This window comes from Zosterops lateralis (genome assembly GCF_965231275.1).
Source record: "Zosterops lateralis genome assembly, chromosome: Z".
NCBI classification, from domain to species: Eukaryota; Metazoa; Chordata; class Aves; order Passeriformes; family Zosteropidae; genus Zosterops; species Zosterops lateralis.
The window spans coordinates 82767015-82794862 of record NC_139800.1 but is presented as its reverse complement, the minus strand read 5'-3'; the positions used below and the strand labels follow the sequence as shown (position 1 = coordinate 82794862).

Genomic DNA, 27848 nt, shown 5'->3' with positions numbered 1-27848 from the left:
TTATTCCTTACCATATTTCTACTGTACATGAGAGAGAGCTGGTAATCTTCAGCTGAGGTCAGAGATTGTCATATCAATATGATATAAAAATTTCATTTTTGTAAGTTATATTCAAGGAATGTAATTATGTGATTGTTTTAAAATTTAATGCATGGTTATTATCCCAAGAATAGTCAGATTAACTTAACACATACTGACAGATGGTTAGTGGGCAAAGAGAAATCCATGAATAACCTGACACACAGAGCAGCATTAAAATATCACATATCTATGCACTGAAAATTATTTCAAATTATATTTACATTATGTTTTGACAAAAGAGATTTGTTTCTGCTGGCACACAATAGCGTAAAGGTACCTTAACCCTATTATGACTTAACTTGAATTATTCAATTCAATACCCTGCTAAAAATGAATATTCTGTCACAGTTCTAGCAGTGCTGGATGGTAAATAAAAAATTATCCCCTTCTCTGTTTTGGTTTTAAAGTTAATTTAGGAGTTTAATTTCTGAATATAGAAATTAAGTTGCTCCTGTAGAGAATATTCTGTTGACAGTAATATCTAAGAGCAAATATTTCTTTCTGTGCAGTTCCTTATTGGAAGTGTTTCATAGTAATTTTCATTTCCTTAAAATATAAAAGCTTTTTTAATAAACTTTAGCATTCCTGACAACATAGAAAGGAAAAAAGTTTTCAAAATCTTACACACATTTCTCACTGCTGCATTTTATAAATAACAGATACACTTCTGTAACAAACCATTTAAACATTGAAACCACTTTAGTGGATTCTACATATTAGGCATAATAAAGTGATTAACTTCTGAAAACTTTTCTGATTTTTGTTACGCAGGAGGACACATCTGTGCTGTAATAGTGTGACAGCTCAGGGATAAACATTGTCTGTAAGGGAGGACTGCTGAGGTGTGTGCAGTCTGAACTGCTCCTGGAAATGTTTGCTGTCTTCTGAGGCTCCACTCAGTTCACTTTCACAATAATTTACAGTCCTCAGGGCAACTTCACAACGACAACACATGCTCCAGCCCTGCCAATGTTGACAGGCACTTCCTAGAAAGGAAAAGACAAAAGCAGAAACATTTTTAGTAACATCTTATGGATAGGACAAGAAGAAATTACTTTCAGATTAATAGAAAAGCAGTTTGTTTATTCAAACTGAGGTAATGTTAAAAAAAAATTTAACTAAGGTTTGAAAACAGAGTTTGGGATTTTTGGCAAAATTCTGCAGCCCCTGAGTTACAAAGGTGTAGCCTGGTGCTGTTCCCTTGACATGTTCAAAAGGCCTCCGCATCCAATGTTCCAAAACCACGGATATTGTGGCTGCAAAAGGATCATGGCAGTCCAAGTATTTCCTCTTGATGTCAGTGGGGAGGGCCATAAATATGAAAGTTTGAAGATGCCTCCAGAAGGAGATACGACTGACAAACACACCAGATCTACCAAAAGTGAATTTAAGCATTTCAAACCCAAAGTGATTTGTGCAATCTGCTTTGCTTGCCATTGCGTTTCCACCACCCCTCAGTCTGAAAAGTTTCACGTCTTTGTTGCAGGGGGAAAATGGGCCACTGAATAACTGAATCAATATGATTCCAACAGAAGCTGTTTTTTGTTTACATTACATGCCAGATTATAGATTTTAGGTCTACTGTCTACGTGGGCATGTATCTTTGGGTTGGCTAAGCTGCTCCTACATGAGAAAGGCATACATCCTTCAGGACATCCAATTGGTCAAGCATCCATCCTTATATTGTGCTTCCCCTATCTAGGGTTTACATGTTTTGCAGACATTTTTTAAGGCTCTCTTCTTATTTTTGATCCTATTGTTTTCTCAATAACCTTGATGAATTCCTGAGAGCTCTAACAACAAAACTGCAGGTGGTTTGATAAGATTACTCACAAGCAGTTTAGCTGGTGCATCAGAATGGCCTGATCTTCTGATACATTGCTACAGGTTGTTTCACAGGAGAGGAAACTGATATTTTACCCAAGCCCACCTACAGCATCGCTGCATCCCGACGCACCGTTTTTCCCTGGAGCGGCAATAATTCCAGAGCCATTTGGACAGAATTATTCCTAGCTGCAGGAAGAGCCCCTATCATTCCTTAGGCATCATTTGTGTCCCCATTACCTCTGTCCACTCATTGTTCTGAGCGTCGTAGGACTCCACGGTGTCCAGGTAGGAGTGGCCATCGTAGCCCCCCACTGCATACAGCCTGTCCCCCAGGGGACAGATCCCAACTGCGTCCCGGGGCACGCTCAGAGGGGCCACCGTGGTCCAAGCATCTGTCTTGGGGTCATACCTAGGAAGTGTGGTGATCAAATTCATCAGAAAAATGCACGGTGGAGGACACATTTCAAGTTTAAATTGCAGATGTTTTCTTGTTTTTTCTCCCGCATAGCAACGCAGGATTTACACCAGGAAGGAGCAGAATTGAGATGTGATGGAACAAGTATAACTGAGATGTGATTCAGTTTTTGATTTAGCCACTAGAGGGGCCTTCAAGCACATGGAAAACGCCTCTGATTTCACTTTTTCATTACAGTCTCCTCATTTCAATTACATTAAACCATCAACACATTTTAAATGCAAATGGGACCTGAGGGAATGAAAGCCTGGCCACCGGTTGACTCAGCAAAGTTAATTTCAATATATTCTTGTTTTCTTCCTCCATAAAGCTTTTGGTTTTCTATTTACTGTCAGAATTAATGTTTTCAGAGGAGTTTTCTATAAAAGAAGTTAAATATCTTGTGTAGTAGCTCTACATTTCTCACATGAAATGTGTGGCAGCATCTTACATTAATATCTTGTTTTTACTTCTGATCTATTCTAATATTAATTACAGTGAATTCCAGGTCATTCCTGCTTTACCCCATCTAACTGAGAACAGAATTTGGCTGTTGCTTTTCACAGCAGTGTTTAACACCCTCTCAGTTTTACTTTCTTTTCTCCAAATGACAAGATTTTGTGATATTTCTTATATTTTCACAACTTTTTTTCACAACAGTATCAGTCAAATTCTTCGAGGAACAACTGAAAAGTATTTCATTCCTACAGTACATGGCACAAGCAGCCTAAAACTGAGTTCTGGTACTTGAGAAATAGAAAGGTCACATCTTGAATTTGTCTCAGTACTTCAGTTGCTTTTACCTGGCTCTTGGGTATCTCAGGCAGAAGGGAAGAATTTGCTGCTGAGGTTTAATTCTTTTGTTATCACAAAAGTATCGGGAATCAGTTATTCCCGCTCAAAATATTATTTTAAAAGGGCGGAATATGTTTTACAAACACAACATTCCAATTGTGACGAGAATTTATTCTGTAATCCCTTTCCTGGAACGCAAACAGAGAAGGGAAGAAAAAAAAGCAAAATAATTTCTTACCTCTCCACACAGTCAGACAGGCGGGAGCAGTGGTTGGAAGCAGGAGCATCATGACCTCCCACGGCATACAAAAACCCGTTGTAGGTGGCCACACCCACACCACCTCTCCTCTTGGACATGGAGGCACACAAACTCCACTTGTTGGTGTGAGGATCAAAGCACTCCATGGATTTCAGGCAAGAGCTCCCATCTCGCCCACCAACTGCGTACAGCCTGGGATGACAACCCACAAGCAGGGGAACAATTTCAGTCTTTATCCTCCCACTAACAGGAATTTTATCCATCTGATTTAATTCAAACCATGTTAAAATTGCCATTACACCTGTTATTTGCTGCCCTCTGGAACTTCCTTTGCTCAAAGGCTTTTATGTGTTACATGAAGTTATGCTCCTCACTCACAGTGGAGGAAATGTTCAAGCAGCCACATACAAAAGCTAAGCTTAAAAATTCATGTCAGGTTCTCTAAATGTGAGCAATATAAAGAGTTGAATTGAAAGATGTTGCCCTGATTTTCAGTCTTCTAATTTTGTTTACATTCTTTTATTTGAGTTCTCATGATTTTAACATAAACAAAGTAGATTGTTTTCACATTCCTCTCTGTGATGGACTGCTGGTTTGACCACTGGGATCAGAGGGGTGTTCCTCTCATCCTCCAGTCCTTGACCAAATCCCAAAAACTATATAAGTTGAGTTTCCCAAAATAAACGCCTTTTTTTCTCGCTCAACCTGACGGGTGAGCGTCATTCTTTTCGTGTCGTAATTGCGACAGAAAGATGCTGCTTATATTTGAAATGTAGGGCAGCATTCCCTGGGACAGGGTTACAGAATATTTGACATTTTATCACATTAAAAACTTTTCTTGTGCAATTAACTTTAATAACCTGAATAGATACCAAAACATATATATATATATATAACATATATTAAATACATTTTCCTCTGAGTCTGTATTTAAGAAAATCTGGACAGAAGGTACCACTTTGTGTCATCCTATCTGTTCAGCTCAAAGGCATTTAGCAAACAATTGGAGATTTAAACAGCTGATGTTGGGGCAACTTGTAGGAATAAACTCTGCTAATTCCTGTTAAAAATCTTTGGGGCAACTTTTAGGAATAAATTGTGGTAATCCATGTTAAAAACCATCAGGGGTTGTGGCTTCTTGTCAATGAATTTTACAGAGCCTGAACTACTTTCTGGTCTCAAGCTAACTTGGATGCTGCCTGACTAGGATGGAACGTAACAGAAGATGTGTTCGGGTGTTGAGTGTTCTGGTTCTTCCATGCCCTTTCAGACTCTTGTTATTGTTTTCTGCCAGCAAACTGAATTAATTTAGTGCAGCTTATTAGACACCTAGGGAACACATGGACTTGCCCAGAGTAAATCACATAAAGCAGATCAATTAAATTTTCCTTTAGAAGTGCCTGTTTTATTCCAGAGACTTAAAAAGCTTTCAGACTTCTCTGGTGCATATTTTAACTAAAAGATTCTTCTGTTCACCATTAGAATAATAAAAAATCCCCAGCTCTCTCTCTCATAATGTTTGTTCACTTGATAAAATAGTGTTTGGTTGTGCAGTTTGTTGTCTGATCCAAACTTGAAGCTTTGATTTATTTTCTTTTCACATCATGCTATTGATACAGCCTGCTTATTTACACAGCTTTCACAGGGCAAAGAAATCTCTGCATACACAAAGTGATTGCTTGGGATCCTTTGTTTTCCATAATATGTCTACAAACACAGTGGTGTTTCCCATTCTCTAAGGAAAAGACCAAATATAGCATTATTGACTGATGTTTTCAATGGACCATTTATTGGTCCAAAACTGTTGCACCACAGATATGCAAAGGCTTTTCTGGTGGGGTTGAACAGGAAAAAATATGGTGTGATTTAGGGAAACAGGAAAAGGAGAAGCATTCTCTTGGTTGGACTGAAGCAATAGCACTGAGTGATGGACGTTTGATCTCCTGGTATGCCAGAAATTACATCACCAGACCAACAGACATGATTTAAACCCTGCTGGAGACAGTTTGTATCAGCAATGATTGAGAACAGAGTCAGGATCGGGCTGATTTCCTCTTTGACAAAGTGGTTTCCTGCATGTTGTTGCTGTGGAAGGCACCAGCAGGAGTTTGTGGTGGAGTTTCTGCTGAGAACATTTCCTCTGAGGTACAGCAGGGGCCTGGAGAGGCACTTCTGCCTCTCTTGGACTTGTGAGCTACAGTTTGAATCCTACCTTGTATGAATGAAAACCCCCTCCACTTGCATTTACAAATATCCCCTTGCTGACATCTTTGTTTCTGCATTTTATCCTTCTCTTTCTTAGGAATTTACAAAGTGATCGGGGAAGCCAGTGGCAAATGTTCCAGGTAAATGCCATTGTCTGCCTATAACTGAGTGTTCCCAGCTCCTACAAACTGCTAAGGGTTTCCTACAATTTTGAAGAAGAAATGTTGGCTCAAACCATATTCTCTACAACCTGAGGCCTTTTATAAGGCTTTGGTAAGATCCACACAGTTGTCTGCTCCCATGTAAAAGGGCTTGAGTGGCTTTAGCATCTTAGAAAACCTTTAAATACACCAACGCTTGATTTTGTGTATTTAAGCAAGAGATGGAGGGTGGAGCAAATCTGATAGTATAAGATTTATAAGAGGCTGTTTATTCCATACCTAATTAACAAACTCATCCTCTTTCCATTAAACTCACATCTTTAACATCTTAAAAATTGTCTGTGAGTTTGTATGAACAAAGGAAAGACTTTGTCTCCATTCACATTTAGTCTCTTTAGATGCAGCAATTTTAAAGTGTAAACATAAACTTGGAATTTTTTTAAAGTAGCCGATTTTATGTCTCCATGTGTTATATTCTAGGTAAAATTCTAACGTGCATGTAACAGCATTGCTATAATTTAAAAAGGCTGAAATGTGTTTAAAACCTGACTGCAAGTTTGAAATCAATTTACCTCACAGCAGAGGAAAGGTTTTCCTCTCTTTTTCCTTTCTTTTCTTATTTCTACGCATTACATCTTCTCTTTGTTTCCTCAAGGTCATTAATAACCATTAGCCTGAAAACAAAAATTTAAGAAGCTGCCTTTCCAAGGGAGGAAGCAAACGAAAACCCAGAGAGGAGGTTTTCCTGTTGCCTTACTTGCTGTTGAGTGCTGCGACCCCGACGGTGCTCCTTGGGGTGGACATGCTGGCCACGTAATTCCACTGCCGCGCCTGCGGGTCCCAGCGCTCCACCGTGTTGAGGTAACTCCACCCATCGTGGCCACCAACTGCATACATTGGTCCTTCAAGCATTGCTACTCCTTGAGAGACAGAAATTAGGGACAAATTATCTCCTGGTTACAGTGGCCATACGCGCCATAATGCGCGTATTCATTCCGCGCGTTAATTCCTCTCGTGCAGATAAACAATTTCGGCTGGTGTTAAACGGCCTGAAAGCTGCCTTTTCATTTGGAGAATAAATAAAGATAAACAAGCACTTCACATACAGTGTTCTGAATAACCATTATCTTTTGCCAAAAGATTAGAGGAAAGCTGCTTTAGCTCTGATGTTCTCTTCTTGGACTTTATCTCTTTCATTTCTGGTGACCTTGCTGTGAAACAAATTTGAGCCCCTAACAGGGAAACTATGTTATTCTCCTACAAAAAGGCAAAATTAGAGTCAGGCAATGAAAAATTTGCCCAAACCAACAACCTCTCCTAATTCTGAGCCAGCTGAAGCTCTGTAGTGCTGCCAGCAGGAAGCCTGGGTGGGTGGGTAGCTGGCTGTCCTTACCAGCTAAAGCACCACAACATTTTAATGCCTTTTGGATGAGAGCTGGCTCCTATCTGCTGTCCTTGAGGCACAGGGGTGCCAACTTGGCTGTCACTGCAAAGCTTTGTGTGGACAAATCCTGGGCCATTGTGCTTCTCCAGAGAAGGGCTTTGGTGCCTTCCCTTTGGGAGCTACTGCTCTGTTCTTTGTTTCCTTTGTTAGGTGAGGAAAAGTGTTTCAATCCAGCTGCTTAAAAGTTTTCTAAATCTGTCTTTCAGGCCTAAATATATGCGGCCTGATTTCTTCAAAAGCACCAACTCTCCACAGAATCTCCTTGAAGGTAATAGGAGCTGTAAGTGTGAGGCAAACAAGGCACAGATGGAAGCCAAACTTTGGGTACTCAAATTTATGGCTGTGACCTACCTGTTGGGGATAATTATCTGCCTGCAGTCAGAAATCATAGATTTCAATGACAATTATTTCACCTGTTTAGTCCTCCTCTGCTTTGCCACCTACAAGTATTTGATTCCTTCAATTTTGTGCTCTAACTGGTAAGGACCCTACACTACCCTTTCTCTACCAAGAAATGGGGAAGATAGCATAGGCCACAAAGGGTTGCCAAATAAGTATGGATCAATCTTCTTCTATTATCCATAAAAATAAAAAAAATATTCCATATCATTTGAACTTACTGATGATTTCAAGTAATACTTGTTTCTGTAACTTAAGAAAAGTCAGTTTTTTCATAAGGTCTGGGATATATAAATTGTTCAGTAATCATCATATTCCCTCTGTTACTCATCTGCAAACTTAGCCTTATTTTTAATATGGCTATTAAAACTATTTTTAATAGTCCTGGAAAGGAATTCAAGATTTCATATTCAAATTATTCCTTCAGTGTGAATAATATAAAGGATTATTTTGAGTTAAAAACCCCATATATACTAGGCCATGGCAGAGCTTTGTAAAAAATCTTGTAATTGCAACATTAGAACTGGTAAAGTTGTACTTATTTTCATATACTGTTCCTTCAGTGTGGGTAATGCCCTAAACTGAATTACAGAGGTGATTGATACCTCTGGGCTTAATTCATCATTTATTAAAAAAAAAAATAAAATCAGGTTGTTATTGTATCGTAAATGTATCCCATAATCATTAAATCATTTGATGAGTTGATTATTTTCTCTACAGCTTATATTTTGGAATTTCCTACAAGCAAAATTAACTCTGGAAGACCAGTGCTAGTTAGGTGAATATTAAAAAAAATCATAAAATCACGGCAATAGGCAAACCTCTCTTGCAAAATATCTTCTACAAATATTGCTGCGTGTCATGAAATGCTGTTAAAAGGTTTCCTCAGCAGTGCTTGAGTCAATCAAACCTGTCTTGGATTGCAATGCAGGATGTATTTTATTCCCATTTGTTGAAACTGATTGAAGAGGTGTTTTTCTTTATCTCATAACTCGGGGGGAAGGGGTTGAGGAGGGGGAAGGGGGGTATGTTTTGGTAATGGGCAGCTGTTAAAATCAAGTGGGGCTGTGTTCTTTATCTCTTCCAGGGGATCTCTGCTGTCCATGGGCCATCCAGGCTCACTGCAGGGCTGATACAATTCCATCATCCCATGGGGAGATGCTCCACCCAGGGGGAGGAGCCCAGAATTCCCACCTGGATCAAACCTGGCATTCAGAACAGCAGCACAGCCTGTTTGCACTGGATTCCCAGAGGGAGACCAGACCTATCTCAGCACCACTGGACCCTTCTACAGGATCATCTCTGCTCCAACAGAACCACATCTGGCACTGCAGGAGGACTTAATTAGACTGCTCCCAACACCCTGACCAACAGAGTGACAGGTTGTGTTCTGACTCTGTCAGTGTTTTTTTTCTCTTTTTTTGTTAATTTGCTTTTTTTGTACTACTACATTTTTAATATTCCTAGTAAAGAATTGTTATTCCTATTCCCATACCTTTGCCTGAAAGCCCCTAATTGCAAAATTATAATAATTTAGAAGGAGGGGGTTTACATTCTCCATTCCAAGGGGAGCTCTGGCTTTTCCCTGGCAGATGCCTGTCTTCCCAAACTAAGACAAAACTCCATCTGTGTGTGCTGGGGCAGAGCCCCTCTTACCCAGGCCATGCCTGTGTGTTGACATAGGAGGCATCACAGTCCAAGCCTTGGTGACAGGGTTGAAGCACTCAACGATGTTGGAGGTTTTGAGCCCATCCCTGCCCCCCACGATGTAGAGCTTGTTGTCAATCACTGCAACCCCAAACTGCAGCCGCCGGCCGTTCATGGTCCCAATCTGGATCCAGCTGTTGGTCCTGAGGTCATATTTCTCAATGGTGGTGGTGCCTGTGAAAAACAGAGACAGCCATGGAGGGAGCAGTACCCAGCAGCCAGCTCAAAGCACGATGTGTTTTGTGATATATAAAAGTTATATATTGAAGTTTTATGTGTGAGGTTTTGCTGTGAACTTCAGTTCTCGTGTAAACATAGTGAGAAAGCTGCATTGATTGCATACATGATGGGCAAGTCTATGAGAACGTACTGGTGGCAAGAAAAGACTCAGAGGTGACCTTATCACTCCCTACAACTCCCTGAAAGGTGGTTGTAGTCAGGTGGGTGTTGGTCTCTTTCTCTAGGCAGTAACTGACAGAATGAGAAGGCACAATCTTAAGCTACACCAAGGGAAATACAGGCTGGATATCAGGAAATAGTTAATTACAGAAAGGGTAATAATATTGGAATGGCCTGCCTGGGAGGTGGTGGATTCACCATCTCTGGATGTGTTTAAGAAAAGGCTAGATGTGGCACTTGGTGCCATGGTTTACTTGAGGTTAGAGTAGGGTTGGACTTTAGGATTTTGGATGTCTCTTCCAACCTAATGATTCTGTGATTCTGTGATTCTGTTAAATGTAGAATCAAGCTGAGGCAATTTTTGCAGCACTGCAAATTTTGGAGGTAAATTAAATCTGTTACTTAAATACCATGAGAGTAGGGAGTTTGTGGGGTTTGTTTTGGGGTTTCTTTATATTCCTTATGAATACAGTGCCTCACAATAATTTACTCTTTAACCATGTTTGTGCCTAAAGCATTAGTTATATTAAAAGCAGACTCCATGTACCTCTCTGAGGAACTGGTCAAGCACCTTCAGGAATCCTTGGATATTTTCCATTTTAGGAGGGAGTCAGGCAGGAGACAGGGCTGTGTGTGAGTGCACATCTGGTTCCCACAGGTATCTTCCCCAGGGCTCACTGTACAGCAGCCCTGCAGGAGCTCCTTGGCTGCTGTAACACATCAGCCACATTTCCCTTTTGTTTTTTTTTTCCCAGGTCACTGGATCTCCAGTGATGTTTTTACTGAAACCCTTCATAAGGCACAAGCTCTCTGCCTTTCAGCACTGACACTTCTCCACACACACTGGCTCCCATCACCACTCAGGAGCCATAATTGCTCCTCTGAGAGCTGCTAAGCACAGCAAGGGCACGGCTCACTAAGATCCAAGGCAGAATTGCCAGTGCACCCTGGAGCTCAAACTCAGCTCAGTCAAAGGCAGCCAGATGAGGAAAACAGAGCCAATTTCTTGTTCCTTGACTGGGATTTGAGACCAGACAAGTGGTGTTTTGAAGATAACAACAGAGGGTTTGTGGCTAAGAAATTATTTTTACAACAGGAAAACAACCGTGCAATAAAGCAGAAAAGAAAGATAGGATATGGATTAGAGATCTGTTAGGGATCACCTGAGGTGCTCCAGAAATTCAGTGAAATGAGTTTATCTCGTGCTATCTTTTCTTTTATCTGTACATTTTTCCACATGCATAGGTTGGGAAAGAAACTACCAGCTCCATCAGCAATAAAAGACAGAAACTGCTTTCTGCCCTTTATTCAGAGCAGCTGGGCTCCTTTGCCTGTTCTTTCCATCTTGTTATTCTGTTTGCTGCTCTTTGCTTTGATTCTTTCTCATTTATTCTATGCTAATATGTGAGTGCCCCAAAGTTCTCCACTTCAAAGGAAATCTCTCACACTAACTGAAACACAGGGAAAATGCAGTCAGGTTTAAGTGTGTTCAGTACAGCCCTGTGGGCTGTAATTTTACAGAGGCTGGAAGATTTCAAAGTTGCAAAACTCAACATGGTTCAGGCACATTCTCATTTTTCAGTATTCTGGCCCAAAAGTACCTCTTTGATCTTCTTTTGATCACTGGAATTTGAGATTTGTCTTTGTATTCCACCTGAGATAAGCACAAAGGCAAACCTGGCATTGCCTGAGATGCCAAGCCTGGCGTGTGCCTTTATCACATGCAATGTGTTACTGCCAGGAGTGGGAGTTACTGCCTCCTCCGAGCTGTTCCTCCAGTGCATCCTGGTCTCTTTCTGCTGTTTCTTTATCTCCCCATCCAGCCCAGGCTCCAAATCTGAGTCAGAGCTGTGGAGGACAGCAGGGAGGAGCGGAAGTGCTGTTCTTACCCATCAAAAGAGAAAAGCTCAAAGAATTGGCTTCACCCCAAGGGAAGAAGCAAGAGAGGCACCAACAGGAAGTGCAGATGTTGACTGAAACAGCCCTTTCTTTGCATAACCTTTACTAGGAAAAAATTATTGGAAAGCTATATTCTTATTTTAGGGGAAGATAGTTTAAAGATTACCTGGTTGCCTGATAAAATTCATAAATTCTCAGTATCGCTAACGAATCTACTTAATTGCAACAGATTAACTCCAATTTGCTAAATTGTCCTAGGAATGAGTGTTTCCATGTTGTGCTGGCAATGAACGTGTGTTCTGCACTTGATTTGATTGCACAGAGATAGGGAGGTAGCTCTGCAAGGTCTCTCATATGGGGAAAAAATCAGTCGTCAGCAGCTTTTTTGTAAACCATGAAATGGATTATCTTCTTTGTGATTCTATTAAAAGTGAACTCACACGGCTAAAAGTAATTCTGTGCAGCAAGTCGCTAGACTTTAAACTAATTAGAGTTCTCTAGCTCCAAGCTGTGGGTTTGAAGTTGAGGTTCCTGGAGAAAATGATTTAATATTCTGTCTCCTAAATAGAATAGTGCAATGTTCAAAGCTGTAACCTGATTGCAGTCGTGAAAATCAAATAATAGAAACTGGAATATGTTTATAATAATTAACTTTCGACGACAAACCTGAAAAAAACCCCTTTGCATGAAGTCCTCAAAAAAACTGTGCTCATGAAAAAACCAAATCTTTCCACCTGAAATGTTATAATAAGGATTTATAAGCATTAGGTAAGAGTTCTCTGCAGTTCAGTGATGCTTTTTGGTTTTACTTTTCTGCTTCTTTGAAATCTTAGCTTTCTTACTTTGTCAGAATATAGACCACAAGTTTCCATATTAAAAAAATCTTGAGACATTTTAAGTATTTACTTTTCTTCTAATTTGTAAATTCAACCTTTTTTGCAAAAATTCATACTAAGTTTAATTTTAAATATCACCATATGAATAAAACTTCTTTAGTCTGCACCTTAATATTGCCATATTGTTTACAAATATGATTCTAGCAGGAAGAAAGAACTCCTGACACATAGGATTCTGTTCATTGATTTGCTTTTTCTTCTTCTTTTACCCCTAAATTGATATTTTCACATGGGAAATATTTAAATAAATGCCACATATTCCCTGTGTGCCTGTGATACAATTAATTAATCCAACCAAATTAACTTGTGGGCTTACCTTTAGTGGCATCCATGCCTCCCACAGCATAAAGGGCGCCCACTGTGGATTTTCTGGGCTTGGTCCGAGGGCTCTGCATCATGGAGCGTCTCTCTGGCAGTAGGTGGTACTTCATGGCCTCCATGAGAAGTTTCTGGCACTCAAGGTCATCTGCAAACATTGGGCTGTTTTCTAGATCAGCCAGTAGCTAAGAAATAGGGGGGAAAAGCATCTTGATATATAACTAAATCATGATAATTGCATGTACTTGAATAATTAAAGTGTTTGTAGTTACAAACCCTCATTTTAAGCTCACCACTCACTTGTGCTTTGCTGGGAACTCTGCTTTAATGCAGGCAAAACTATATAAAGGTGGAGGAGAAGAGTCTATGCGTGTGATGGCTTTGATTAATTTTTTCCTGCCTCTTTCTTTTAACTTTTAATAAAGGTTCAAATCAGTAATTTGTAGTACTGCACTCTCTGTACAAAACTCCATAAATCTACCACAGAGTAGTGGACACCTCTGTGAATATTAGAAAATATTAAATGTATTTCAAATGTAATTGTAATTAAATGTAATTCAAATGTATTTCAAAGGTATATTGTACTTTTATAAGTTATTCAAGGTAGAATATTTGTAGCATAAGTCACGCAGATTCATAAAGTGTCCTGACTGACAGTCTTGATGTTCTATATCCATTTCTGAGGAAATATAAAGATTCCTCTAGAATCAGATACAGACAGAGCAGCATCACCTTTCTATGAAACAGGATGCCCAGCTCTGGAAACTGATGGATGAATTGTCCTTTTCAGAATTAAGGGACAAGTAATGTCAGTGCTCAGAATTGTCAGCAATAATTTAGGCCCCTTTATATTTGTCTACTTTTTATGGCAATAAAGAAAGAAGCATTGTGGGTTATCTGTCCTGCAGTCTGGGAAATCTAAGGAAGTATCTTTGAACAGTATCTAAATTTCTGTGCTGTTGGAGGAGAACTATTACAACCCAATGAAGGAACACTTGGCTTTTGGAAAAGACTGACATTTTTAGAGGCAATTCTGAGCCTAGAAATTACACTGGGACTTGGGGGTTTCTTTCTATTTGTTTTTAAAAACAATGAATATATAAACTATATCATTAAAAAAAAATTAAAAGAGTGAAAAAAATACCAATAACCTCCAACCCAAACCAGAACCTTTCCACAAAACTCTCCCCTCTGCCTACAGGATGCTCAAGACAAGCATTTCAGCTGGCAGAGCTCCCTTCATGTCCATACCTGTGGTGGCAGCAGGGGCAGTCTGATGTAGGAGAGGAGCATCCCCAGGTCCCGCTGTCGGTTTTGCAGGTCGTGCCTCACCCACAACATCAGGGCCTGGAAAATTGCCTCCTCATCTGGCACATTGATGTCATCGCTAGACAGGAGCTTGGCAATTTCATTAGCTGGGAGCAAAAGAAATTCCTGGTTTTTTATTACCTCTATGAAGTGTTCCTAAAAATAAAAGAAGATTTCAATGCGGTGGTGATTCTCACACGTAGAAATAGATTTTTTTCTTAAACAATGTAGTGTTTGTGAATATTTCATTTCTGGTCAGTTCCACAATGCAGGGAAATGCTGTGGATATTCTAAAGATCACTGAATGTCCTTCTATCATTTAAGGGAGATTTTGGTTGCTTTTTGCTGCCCTACTCTTGCAGAACTGGGGGATAATGCTCATCTTCACAGCACCAAGCTGCAGATGTCTTTGTCAGGCTTCTTGTCAGTCTGTTCTGGCTTAGAGACTTGCCACTGGCACTTTTGTTCATCAGATCTTAGTACTGTGGCTTGATAGAAATAGTATTTGAAGATATAATGTGCATTTTAGAAACGCCAAGTGGGCACTCAAATAAAATGTGTCCCTTCTGTTGCAGATTCAAGGATTTTGATCCAGTTACACCAAAACCTTCCAATCCTTTTGGAACGAGCTGTGCCAGCTGTTGGCTGTATGACTCTGCTCTTAGGGCAAGGAAAATGCAGCGAAGGAAATTCAGCTCACTTTTCTAACAGCATTATTTGTTGGACAAATCCCAGTGAAGAGTTCTCAGCCTTTTAGCTACTGCTGTGATAAAACTCCCCCACTCCAGAAGTGACCACATGTATTAAATACCTAGAGTCTTTCATAGAATTATTTTTTATTTCAAAAAATATTGTACAATTGAGTTACAAGAAAATCAGAGTTGAAATCAATATATATGATATCAGTATATATGCTATCTCTTTCCCCATCAAATTCCAAAGGAAAAAAGAAATTTGGTGAAGAGAGAGAGAGAGGGTTATACTACTTGCAAAGAGATGCATGTAAGAATTCATTACTGCATTTGAAACAGAATTTCTATTTCTGTACCTAAAATTAATATATCTTTTCTAGGAACCAGATTGAAATGGGGCAGCTGAAGAAATTTTAGTAACTGATATTTTATTGTTTGCTTTCAACAGTTTTTTTACTTTCTGTAACTCTTTTCAAATGTAGCCAGGATGCAAATACAGAAGTATCAGTGATTAAAGGAGATGTCAACTTTGGTCTGTTATGCATATCCTGCTTTAATACTTGTGACATTCAGAGAACAGGGACAGGAAGGCCAGTCCACTTCTAGCGACAAATATAGCACAAGTTGTTTATCAGAACAAGCTTTATCTGCACGAAAAGACACCAGGCAGGAAATTGTTAATACTCTGCCTCAGTGGCCAAAATGTTGAAGGGGAAGATCCCCATTGTGTTTAGTTTTATTGAATGGGTCTGGTGTTTTAAGCACATCTGAAAATGTAATGGGCTCTATGTCTCTATATTTACAGGACAACTTTCTGTTCTTTCCCCTAAGTTACACATTTTCACCAACATGAAAGAAACCTGAATGTTTTACTTATCCCCTTCCACAATTTTTATTTGTTTATGCATTGTTATGATCTGTTCTCCAAAGGTGTTTTGTAATATCACTGCAAGGGTTTGAAGAACAATTTTTTTTCCTCTTCTCTTTCTAAGCTGTCAGTAGCAAACATGGTGGGTGGGTTTGTGCCCCAGGTCCTGTTTCATGGCAGGATTTTCAGTCTGTTCCATGCAAGAACAGGAGGTGGTTCTGGAGATGGTAGAAGTTGTTTTCAAGTAAAAGAGTATAAAACTTATTCCCAGTGCTGCTGAGTGTCATAGAGTCATCATGATCATTCATTTTAGGAAGCTCTTAATGGCTCAACTCTCAAATCTGTGACAGGTGGTTTCATAAAATAATAAAGGTTTAACTTCTGGGAAGGACTGGAGGATACAAATGGTTTGAAAAACTATAGACAAAAATTATTGTCATAATCTCTTCATTGTTTATTGCCTCAACATCTCTTAATGTCATCAAATCATAAATGCAACCATATGATTTTATTTCAGTTTTGCAGAAATCTGAACCATACAACTAAATGCCTGAAGCTGCCCCCCCACGTTCTCGCACTGGTGGGAGGAAAGAGGCAACAGTAGAGGAGGAGGGATTTCCTGATTTTTGGATGAATATAAAAAGGTTTGGAGCAGCAAGGACAACATTATTTTATATAGACTGAGCAAACCTCTATCTTAAATGCCCCATTTCAGACTCTGAAATGTAAAGGGGATGTAATTGCTGCTAAACAAACCATTGATTGCTGTGACAGGGGTGAGCACATGCCACTCTCACCTGTTTCAGCAGGTGGACATGCACAATCCCTTGCTGGAGGGTTCTCAGCATTATGAAGCCTCTCAACTGGTTCTGACTTCCTCCTCTAATATTTCAAGCATAAAGCTGCCATGAGTCTCCTAGCAAGTAGTTCTTTTTATATCTATTTAGCTGTAGCAGTTGCCATTCTGTTTGTGTTTTAGGCTGTGATAGCACATCTCGTTGCCCTGAATATTTATCCCTCAATTTGGTTTCACAGCAAGTTATCTCGCTTCTCCATTTCCCATGCTCTGAATATTCATTTCTTGCTTTGAGCCAGAGGAGGATTATGTTTCAGTCAGGGACATGATTCTTTTTTAGCATTCCAAATCTTTCCAATACGTTCTTTATTTTGACTCCTTTTATGCGCGTCCCACCTTAAAATCAGCATTAGGATTTTCTTTGTGAGGAATCTAAGGCGTAAGGTTGGCTCATTGCTGTTTGTCTCCAGACCTGGGCCATGCTAAGGCCCTATTACATTTTTTGGCAGAAGTAGGTACCACTCGTGCTGCAAATTCAAGTTCACTGAGGACGCTTTTCTACAAGGCAAAACTCTGAGCCAGGGAAAAACAGAAGTGAATGTTTCTGGATGTAACTGTGACTGCAGAGCTGCCAGCTGTTCACCTTACCATGGTGTATGTGTGGGCCACCTTCAGGAGCTCCGTGCAGCCCTGGGCATCCCCAAAGGAGCGGATCCCCAGGCAGTTGGAAGGGTGGAGCTGCTTCATGAGGAAGTTGCAGCACACCTCGATGACCTGTGAGAGCTGCAGAAGGCATGCAGCAGCCAGCAAACTCTCTATAGTGTCTTCCTTTAATTCAAGGATACCTGGGCAGTTTTCATTTAGGAGAAAAAAAAAAAAAAAGTTTTAAGTCATTTCCCTTGTATTTTCATTATTTAAAACTTTGCAGCTCTTTAGCTTTTCTCTGAGATGTGCTGTGGTTCACAAATTCATTTTCCTTTCTTTGAAGGAAAGGATTCTCTAAAGAGATGTCTTAACTTACAGGATTTGGTGGATTTTGAACACAACAATTGGGACTTTTTTATTGGAACTTTAACAGCTTTAGATCCCATCTGGATGGTAAAAAAAAAAAAAAATATAGAAAGAAAATTCTAATTAGGGAAGAAACGTTTCCCAAAACAGGGCTTTGAGTAACCTTGCCTTGTGGAAGGTGTCAGGGTTGGAGATGGGAGGTTTTTAAACTCCCTACCAACCCAGAGTATGAAAATTCATATATTAATCATTTAAAATACATATTATATCATATGATATGATATCATATCATACATCATACATCATATTATATTACACCATATTATTGCCTTTTCACAAATATTAAGATAAATGCTATATGTATAATGTTGGAATAACATTGCTATATGAATGCAGTTTTTATTCTTGCTATTAACAAGACTTAAAAATAGTAGTGGGATAGCTGATATATAGTTATGCTTGTAATTGAACTGTCTTCTTGGTTAAAATAAACATCCAGTGAACATATGATGAGAACCCTGCTGCTGACATGTTAACTATCAGTCTGTAGAAAATATGGACCAAAGCCCAAACTAGAAGTGATAATGAAAGAGGACCAAAACCACAGCCAAGAAACACATATGCTGTAAAAAGATGGACCCAAGGAAGGGCCATGCAAAATAGTTCCTAGAATATGTAAACTAGTTTGTGGAAAAGTATGAATATGCATAAGGATCTATGAATATGCAACAGGCTGATATAATGGTAGAGGTATTTAAGACGTCTCCAAAGATGATAGGTGTCCTCTCAGCTGAATGCCAAGCACTTGGGCATTTACCCCTTTGCTTTATCTCTATCTCCTATAATCTTTTTATTAAATCTTTTAAATTTTATCAGGTGTTGCGGTGTGTTTTATGTACAACGGTTTGTTCTATTCCCCCCTGTATTGTTTGTTCAGCCCTAAGTTGTATCCTCCCACCTAGATGTCCATCTTGGCCTAGACCTGCCCCATGATCCAGATTGTTCCCTGCCCCTCCTCCTGCTGAGTTGTGAATCCTGCCTTGTCCCAGTCCCCTACTCTGGAAATCCCCTGGAAACCCCCTATTCCTTGAAGCGCCATGTTTGTTCAGACTGTTCCCCTCCCCCTGTGCCCCCTCATTGGTTTAGGTATTGTAAACCCTACCTTGTGCTCCTCCCCATTCTTCTCCCTATTGGTTAAAAATTCCTCTAGATGCTCCCCTGATTAAAAGTCTGCACACCAGGGCTCAGGGTCTTTTTTTCCGTGGTCCCTCCTTGGTAACAAACCACCTTGGAATCCATAGGAAGATCTCTCCATAATTCTTGTCTCTGCTTTTGTTGCTTCAGCACACCAGTGTGCCACGGAGAGCCAGCCTTGCTCTGCTGTTACTCAGATCACTCTGGGAACAGCCACTCTTGGAGCTAGCCGCCATTCCAGCATTCCAGCACCACATCAACCAGGGAATTAAAGTTTGTTTTTCACATTATTGAACAAATATATATATATATATATATATATATATATATATATATAAAATTTTTCTGTAAGAAGAATTCAGTGTGAGAAGCTGGGAAGCAGCCCTGGGGCAGGGTTACCTGTGTAGGCGTAGCGCACCAGAGCCTTCAGCGCCTCGGGATCCACTCCCTCCATCTTGATCTCCTCCTGCTTCGCCTCCCGCACATCATTGGTGAACATGGCAGCAAAGTAGTCAGACACTGCGCTGAGGACCAGCCTGGAGGGGGTGTCGTGTGAGCAGGACAGCAAATTAACCTCACCCGTTGCATTGTATCCCCACACCCAAGCAAACGTTTCCATTTTAGGAAAGAGGGTTTTGGTTTCACCACTGGCTTTTAAGGAAGAAGCCCCAGAACTTTCCTTCTCTCATTGTAATTGACCCAGTGCCACACAGGGGTACCGGTTGCATCTTTGAAATATACTCCAAACGTTGTAGATGTTTCTATTGGGCAGCAAGCTAAAAAACCTTCCTAAATCATTGAGTACATAAGAAAGAGCACAGAGGCACTCTGGGCATTTTCCAGTGTGTCTTGGCAGGTGCAAAAGGGCTTCCTTACACTGTGCATGGCTTTTGCTTTTGTGTTGTATAATTTGTTATTTTCCACCCTAATTAAAATCTTTTTGCTTTTTCCAAGCACATCTGGCCAAGCTCTCTCACAATTATTTTAAAGTCATTTCTTGGAGGTTGCAGGTCAGCCCTCAGAGCTTGATATACCTTTGTGGGGCTTATAACATGCTGGCCACCACACAGCCTGTATCACTCATCATCTCAATGCCAGGCAGAAAATCCACCATTATTATGTTATAAATTGTGGGTACAACAGAAACGATTATCACAGGATTCAAACCTTGCAGCAGTGAGCAGTGAAGTTAAAAGAGTAATTAGTAATCTAATTTTCTCCCAGAGTGCCTATCTGGGCCTCGCTGATCTTGCTATAGTTTGACAGCAGCAAAGAGAGAGGGTGGACAGTGCCAGTGGTTCACATTTGAATTTCATTGTGCTTAAAATAACAGCTATGAAAGGTAGATTACGTGATTTTATTCCACTTAGCTGGAGTCCTAATTACAGTAACTCTTCATTCATAACTAACCAGAGTACTCGTACACTGAGGCAACTTTTTTGGCAATCCCAGGTGTTGCTATTGTACACCACAAAGGCTCCGCCTTCAGAAGGCTCAAAGAGTGACTCCTCTATTCTCAGAAAATGTCTCCCCTTTTTGTAGTATTTTACACAGACCAATTTGATTGGTGATAGGAAGACAAACTTCTTCAATCGCATTGGTCAGATCAGAGGGACATCAAAAAGATGTCCCTTCTAGTGTAAATTTGTAAACATTCTTGCCCTTACCAAAACATGTCTCTTATTTGCAGAAAGTTCCCTGGGAAAGGAATTTCAGAAAACCAAACATGTCAGGCATGAACCAGGGCTACATCCAGGCATAAATGATGCTGGGATCTGTACCTGTGGGCTGGAATCTTCTGGTCACCAGCGATCAGGAGCACGTCACAGAGCTGCTTCTGCTGCAGGTAATTCTCCATTTTGCGGAAGGTTTGCTCCGCGTGGTTGGTGGACTGGAAATACTCGTCAGAGCCATTGGTGCCCATCCCAAGGGAGCTGCTGGTGGTGGACAGCCTGCCAGGGACAGAGGCAGTGATGAACACAGCCTTAGAAATGCATTGTAAATGATGATTATATTGGGTTTTTTTCATTCAAAAGGCAGCACAGAAATTTTTAAAATTATAGAAGCCCCACAATCCTGGTCTTACCATGCCTTCTTCTATTTTTTTCCCTTTGGTATCTGGAAGTTTTCATTCATAAACCTGCACGTAAACTGTACTTGACTGCAGTTGTGTGTAGTAGGTGGTGCTACTGATGAGTCTGCGTCCATCAGTTTTGAGTGGATGGACTGGTTTACACAGCACTGACATGATCAGTGCTGCCTCCTGAGGACTCACAAACAGAATCCTTAAAAAACCCCTATTTTCCTGTGACACTGACAGCTAAAATACCTCTTGGTATGAAATGCTGCTTATTACATCTTTAAGTCTTATTTCCGATCTCTTCTTACTTCATCAATTAAATTACTTGACTCACTAGTAATGAATCCGAAGACAGTTTAATGAGCACCATATAATTCTAGAGAAATTTCCAAATTAAAAATTGTGGAACCTGTACATTACATGGCCTTTAGAATCTGAATGGAAATAATGGAGACAAATTAATTTCTTTGCCTTTCATGGAAATGTGCAATATAAATATATTCCTCCCACTCCAGAATTCTGTTAACTTTCCCACTTATAGAAAACCCATATTGTTTTTTTTTTTGAAACATCATTCCTTACAGCCTTTAAAAATGGATTTTGATTAGATTGAGACACCTTTCTGACACTCCCTTATAAAAATCTTTATTTTTCTATTCTTCTGTTTTTAGTAAATAATAATGCATTTGTTGATATAAATGTATATCACACAGCTTGAAAATGCTGCAATATTTAACACTATTTTAGCTAGAGATTCTTCGGAAAAACATTTTCTCAGTTCAATATAATATTTTAGGGATGTATAGCACCTGTTGCTTTAAATTTCCAAGCCCAACTGGGAAATAATGACAGCTGGTTGACTAAATTTCCTGGTTGTCTTTGATATTGTTAATGCAAATTCATAAATGATTAGGAGAGATTTCATGAAGATCTCTTCATGAAATTAGCGAATTAAATTTAGCAGAATATTGGATTATATTCACGATTTAACATCTAGTTCAAAAAAAAAGGTAGGTCGGGTTGAATTGGTAGTACCAGAAAAGAGAGATGTTAGATCATGCATTTTCAAAGATCATACCTCATTATATAGCTCATACAATTCAAGGAAAATAATTAAAAATCAAATTATAATGTAATATTGAATTGAGACACAGCAGTTTTCCATCTCCTCTGTAAAACATTTCTTTCTCTATTACAATTTCAAATCCATTTTAGCTTAGCTTAGTTTAGCTTTAAAGAAAAAGGGGGAAGTTCACCTCTAATGTGTTTCCTCTGCCATTTAGGACTTACAGAAATGAATTTGTCTCAGTGTGTTTAATGACTCCACTTTCTTATTTGTTTTCTTTCAATGCTTCCTAGACAATGACAAAGCTGCAAAATAGGATTATATGCTCGTTAGTTTTGTATCAGCTACTGGATGCCAAATTCATACTCTGGAATGTTTTGCTATTTACCTCCTAAGTGTCCTTTAATGTTTTTCAGAAAATTGTTTCTTGACAAAATCTTTTTTTCCAGATTCAATATATCCACTCAAATTGTTACATCTCAGTATATTGCATTTAGTTTGAAGAAAAAAACACAAGTAATACTCAACCATCTCTATTGTAAATAGACAGTAATGGTTGTGTGAAATAAATAATTTTCCATAGCATGTATTTATTTGTGGTTAGAGAATAATTTCCAAGGGAGTGAAAGCCTAATTATTTCATTTAGTCTCGGGTACTCTTTTCAGAAGTTTAGTGGAGTCACATTTAACTACAGCATAATACCACTAATATAATTAATTATTTCAAAGGCAAAGGTCTTCAGAGACTGAAAAATACTGGAAGCAAAAGTAAGTTCTCCATTAAAATTAATAATGTAATTTCTGGTTTATCTTCAGCAGCTGATGCAAAATGGTAGATATATTATGGAGGGGAAAAATTAAATTCAAAGATAAATATTTATATATTTTCCTTAGTGTATGACTGTCAGACTCAAATATTGACCTTCAGAGTGGTGTACTGGGTAACGATGAACTAAAGAAATCAGAGATCAAAATATCCTAAAGAAAGGAGTCAGGAAAAGCTCCCTGGAGTCTGATGTGGAATTTTGGCAGAGGATGCTGAGGGTGTAGCACAGACAAAGATTTATTTCTATAAAATGGGCACAAGTTTGGACAAACAAAAGCTGAGTATACAGAAATAAAAGTTTCCAAAAGTGCATTAGTCAGGGAGGAATAATAATATCAATGATTTGGTCTGAAGAATCAAGAATCCAAACTGTTTCATGTCATCTTTGTGTTGCTGTTCACTGGGATGAGAAGCTGTAATTAGCATTCATAATAATGGCTTAAAACGTGGATTAGCCTGGAGAGATAAATCTATATTTAAATTATTCCGAAGTCACTGAGTTGTATGAATTTCATTTTAGGTAGAGAGCCAACTGAAATCATTACAGAGTTTTCCTGTAAGGATTTATGAAGGATAGTCAAAATATGGTCCCATAATTTTACAGAAACATGGAATTTTGAAATAGACAATATAAACTGAAAACCTGAAGAAATAATCAAAAAGCATTAAGTGTCTCGATGATAAGAAGGACATAAATACCAGCCAGCGTGGCTGGTCAGAATGAATCATGTCAAAACATTGTATTTTATTCTTTTTTTTCAAGGTACCAAAGCTTACTGGGAGAAAAACATGAATTGTCAGAAGTGATCTCGCCTTTTGGATGACTTCTGACACTATTTAACATGACATTTTCAAAATCGAGCTGGGATGGCAGGTTTTAAGTGTAATAAATACAGGAGATATGAATAACTTGTTTAGCCACGCTTGAAATCTGTCAGGGATTCAGTTCCAAAGGCAGACAAGGTGCTGAGAGCATTCCAGGCAAATCCTGCTCCAGATGCTGCTCCATGATTTTATTACAGAAAATCAAGTGGTAGAAGAGGGTTTAATTGTTATTAGTATATAATTATTATTATGGATATGTCATTTCAAGACAAAAAGATTTTTGGCAATGGAATTTAAATTCAGAGAGACATCTTTGCCCTTGTCCTCATTAAACTTTAGGGAATTTTTTACTTTTCAAAGAGCTGCTTACACCTCTGTTCATACAATTACCTGAATGGAACACAGGGGATGGAATGACAGGTAACAGTGAGATTGTACTGGATCCTAAGAAACCTGGGACTCAAAAATGGTTTGTGGAGGTAAAATTTCATCTTTTCTTTAATCAGAATTGATGTCATGAGTTTTGTGATTCATTCCAGACCTACAATTCTTCAAATTTCTGAATTATGTTGAATTTATTTTCTGTCATAATGAAGAACCCTTCACATTAATCAGCAGAACACTCTTCATTAATCAGTGTATAAAGGATAAATCCAGATTTCCTCATTATTTAATTAGAATGCGATAACACATAAATGCCAATTATTTGCCACGTCCTTTGTAAAATTCGGTGTTTTATCAAACCTCATTCAGTGTGCCTGTGGCCAAAACCAGGAAGCAAACCCGATGATAAGGCAGCTCAGAACCATAATATTGCACGAAAATAAGGTATTTATTGGAGCCTTTTAATTTTGTTGGTGTTGATGAGGTTATTATTTACATTTTTATGATGACTGCTTCTCAGGTGTTTGTTGATGTTTAGGACGCTATGATATTTGTGAAATTCAGTTTAATCAGGTTCAGTTATCGGTGTCATTTAGAGATTTTGGGTTGGGGTATCCTTCCCTGTGCACTGTAAATCCCACCAAGCACCCAGCAGCAAACTGGGAACCAGCATCCCATGTATCCGTCAGAGCCTGGAACACAGCGGGGTTCCAGCTCCGTGGGGCACTGGGTGTGCTGCAGCTGTGCCAAGGCAAAAACTGCAGCTCCACCAGTTCAGTTTGGTTGTGCAGCAATATTTCCAGTGCAGCTCATCAATTTTTTTTTTTTTTTTTTTTTTTTTTTTTTTTTTTTTTTTTTTGGGTCAGAGGATGCAGCTTAGCCCTTTCCCAGACAGCTCCATCCTGCTCAGCCCTGTGAGCTCTGCCTCTCTGGCTGCTGGGCACTGGCATGGGGCTGGCTGCTGAGAAAAATCTTTTCCTACAAGAATCACAGCATCTGTCACAGCTAAACCCCAGCACCTGGCTGTAAAAGTAAAAATATTGCAGTTAGATAGCCATTTCTGAACACAGATAAAATAATGATGAAGTTGATGTGCTTGTGTTAATTGATGCTGACAAAACTGTAGCACACTGGTAACTGTCCCAGCCTCTGCCGTTTCTGTTGCAGTTTTCTTCTTTATTTTTCATTCTTTATTCTGAAGGTTTTAGGGTATGGGTGAAAGCATTTGTCCTAAAAGAGTATGGGAAATTTTTGGTGACTGCTGAGGTTGTAACATTAGTATGAGGTTGTAATAATGACAGAAAATGATGTAGCAGATGAAGAAATAAGTAATTAAAATTTATAATTTATTTCAGTTAATGGAGAAACTCCCGACTTCCCAACTAAACTGAAAGCTCTGACAATTCGTTTAGAATTTGGAACTGCCTGTTTTTAGCATTCTTTTTTAATTAACCTAAACCTGCCACTTCTCTCAGTTGGTGTTACTCAAAATAACTTTTCCCAATTGGGATTACAAGTGTAAATGTGTGTATCATCAACTGCCAGAGCTTCAACAAAACACTGAAACCACTTTAGCTAGTTTGAGTTTTGTTCTTCCCCCAGACATGACGATGTACAGACAGATGTCATCATGACTCATATCAGGATGAATTTGGGTTATGATATTTTGAATTCTCCCAGGAATAGAAATCAGGGATTTGTTGGAGTAACTCCACTGGAAAATGGAAGCTGGACCCAACTGCAGAGCTCCTGAGCCCTTTGTGCCTCCTCTCAGCTGTGGCCACACCATATTTTGAGGAAGATGAGTCAATCCAAACACTCTCCTCAGTAAGCTGTTTCCTTTTGGAAATTGTCTAATTATTATTTTTTAACAGAGGAATTACAAAATTATTTTCCACTCTCTGCAGATTAGTGTGTGAATTCTCTGGATTGTTGATCTTTTTCTTCTGTTGGAAGATCTCATGTCTGCAGAAGGGTTTTTTGATCACTGTTTGTTTTATGCAGGTAATTGAGAAATTGAATAATCCTATGTGCATAGAAAGGAGTTTCTTTTCCTGGTACAGAACTAATCTAAACATGAAACTTTGCTATAAGTGTTCTGATGCATGACCTAAAACCACTTATTTCTGTGGCACAGAAATTGGAGCTGAAGCAATATCTAATCAGCCTGGAGAGAACACTGCCTGTGCAACCTGAGTGTTTTATTTAATAGATATGTGTCTGTATTCACGGATGAAGTGAGTGTCTCAGTCAAATGATTTCAACTAATGCCAGTCTAAATCACAATTCAAGAACATTATCCTCCAGGAGAGATAACACTGTATTAATTTACATTATGTAGTAAAGAATAACTGAGTGAAACATTTCAGGTAAAAGGGAAGGAGTATTTTATATATTATCATCTTAAAATCATCCTTTGTTCTGATAATGGCAAGTGGGCATTGCAATGCATGAATTCCAAACTCACCTTTGGAGTGTTGGAAGGAAATTAAAAGTGAAGGAGAAACTCAGGGAGGCTGAGTACTTCTTGCTCAACTTCCTGGGAGCAAGTGATAATCTTTATAAAGAACAAAAAATGATGTGACCAGGAGGCATGGTATAGCACAATTTTGAGCTGTCAGAACGTACAAAATGAAAAATAATGGCTTAATGCTGGATCTGGGCCTGTGGCATTTTTCTTTAGAGGACATAGAAAACAAAATACGAGCCAATGGCAAAAAGAACTGGTTTTCACTCCAAGCAAAGCTATTGCCAGATGAAACTAATTAACTGCATGTTTGTTCCTTCATTAAGCACTTTTCAGAAAGGCTCCTGATGGGAGAGAGTGAGGGGAAGAAGATCCTGCTTTATGCTGTCCCTTTTGACTATTATTGGGAAAAGTGGAGCAGAGAGAAGCAAAGGGAAATACAAGTACAAGAAAAAACCAAATGTGAAGTGGCTCTGCTCACTGCCTCCAGTGAGCAGAGCTTTGAAAAGGCAGAGAGTAACAGTTTCAATAGCAATTATCCCTACCCCTACCAATCTGAGCCTTGCAGCTCATCAGATATGGATCCTGCTGGGAGATTTTTTTAGGATATCTTGATTTATTAAACCTCAAACCACTACCATAATACCTTTATATGTGCTTCTTGCTTCTTTTTTGTTTTTCATCAAACACAAAAGGACACTATTCTTGGGCTTCTTGTGACCATTTCTTTTTTTTACATTTTTTCCTTTCCTTCATTTAATTGGATCCTCACTAAAAAATAACAATACTTATCACATTTTCCCATTCAAGTGAAACATGATTCCCTAGATGAAGGCACCACTTCAAATTTCATTTTGCTGTATGAGACACCCCCAATCATGTAAAAATCTCCAGGCTTGTTCCAAAATATCTCCTGACCTGATTCAGCTGATCTGCTGGATACCTCATTCAAAGCTAAACACTGCTGCAATGGGGAGAAAAAGTGATTTTTAGCCTATTTAGCCAGAGTGCCTTGTCATAATTACAGATTTATTAGAAATGAGGGAGAGAGGATGTGGATAAAGGTCTGGGCAGCCTCACAGGTAGAAATCACAGAGAAGTAGACTGAAGCTTTCTGTTCTGTTTGAAGGTTTTGTAAGCCACATAAATTTATCTGTGATCAATTCTTTCCTTCTCTTAATTGTGCAATTACACCCTGAGAGAGTTTCCCTATGTTAAAGCCAAATATTTCTATGTGTCCCTAGGTACTGATATTCTGATACCAAAGTACTCTCCAGCTAGTTGTTATCTTCTGAGGTTCTGTGTCAGAAAATATAACTCAAACCTATGTCTGGAAAGGAATTCAAATAACTTAACCTGCTGTATTCATTTCTGACTCAATTGAGGCCATTTTCTTTCAAGACAGTACAACCAAACCAGCATATTGTGAATGCCCCTCCATATCCTCTGGAAAGAATTTTAAATATTATAAATTCTGCAGGCTGTTG

The 27848-nt window shown here is 39.1% G+C and overlaps 1 protein-coding gene across 1 annotated transcript in view; it reads right to left on the bottom strand.

Moving 5' to 3' along the window:
* Positions 1-881: 881 nt before the first annotated feature.
* KLHL4 (kelch like family member 4) overlaps positions 882-27848 on the bottom strand; it is a 38410-nt gene continuing 11443 nt past the window's right edge. The window contains exons 2-11 of the mRNA XM_083884334.1: positions 20495-20665; positions 19113-19249; positions 17157-17353; positions 14096-14308; positions 12843-13029; positions 9282-9506; positions 6540-6702; positions 3396-3608; positions 2146-2317; positions 882-1067 (exon numbers count right to left, since the gene is read on the bottom strand). Of these exons, the coding sequence (XP_083740460.1) occupies positions 1008-1067; positions 2146-2317; positions 3396-3608; positions 6540-6702; positions 9282-9506; positions 12843-13029; positions 14096-14308; positions 17157-17353; positions 19113-19249; positions 20495-20665 (1738 nt within the window). The 3' untranslated portion in view covers positions 882-1007. The remainder of the gene's footprint in view (positions 1068-2145; positions 2318-3395; positions 3609-6539; positions 6703-9281; positions 9507-12842; positions 13030-14095; positions 14309-17156; positions 17354-19112; positions 19250-20494; positions 20666-27848) is intronic.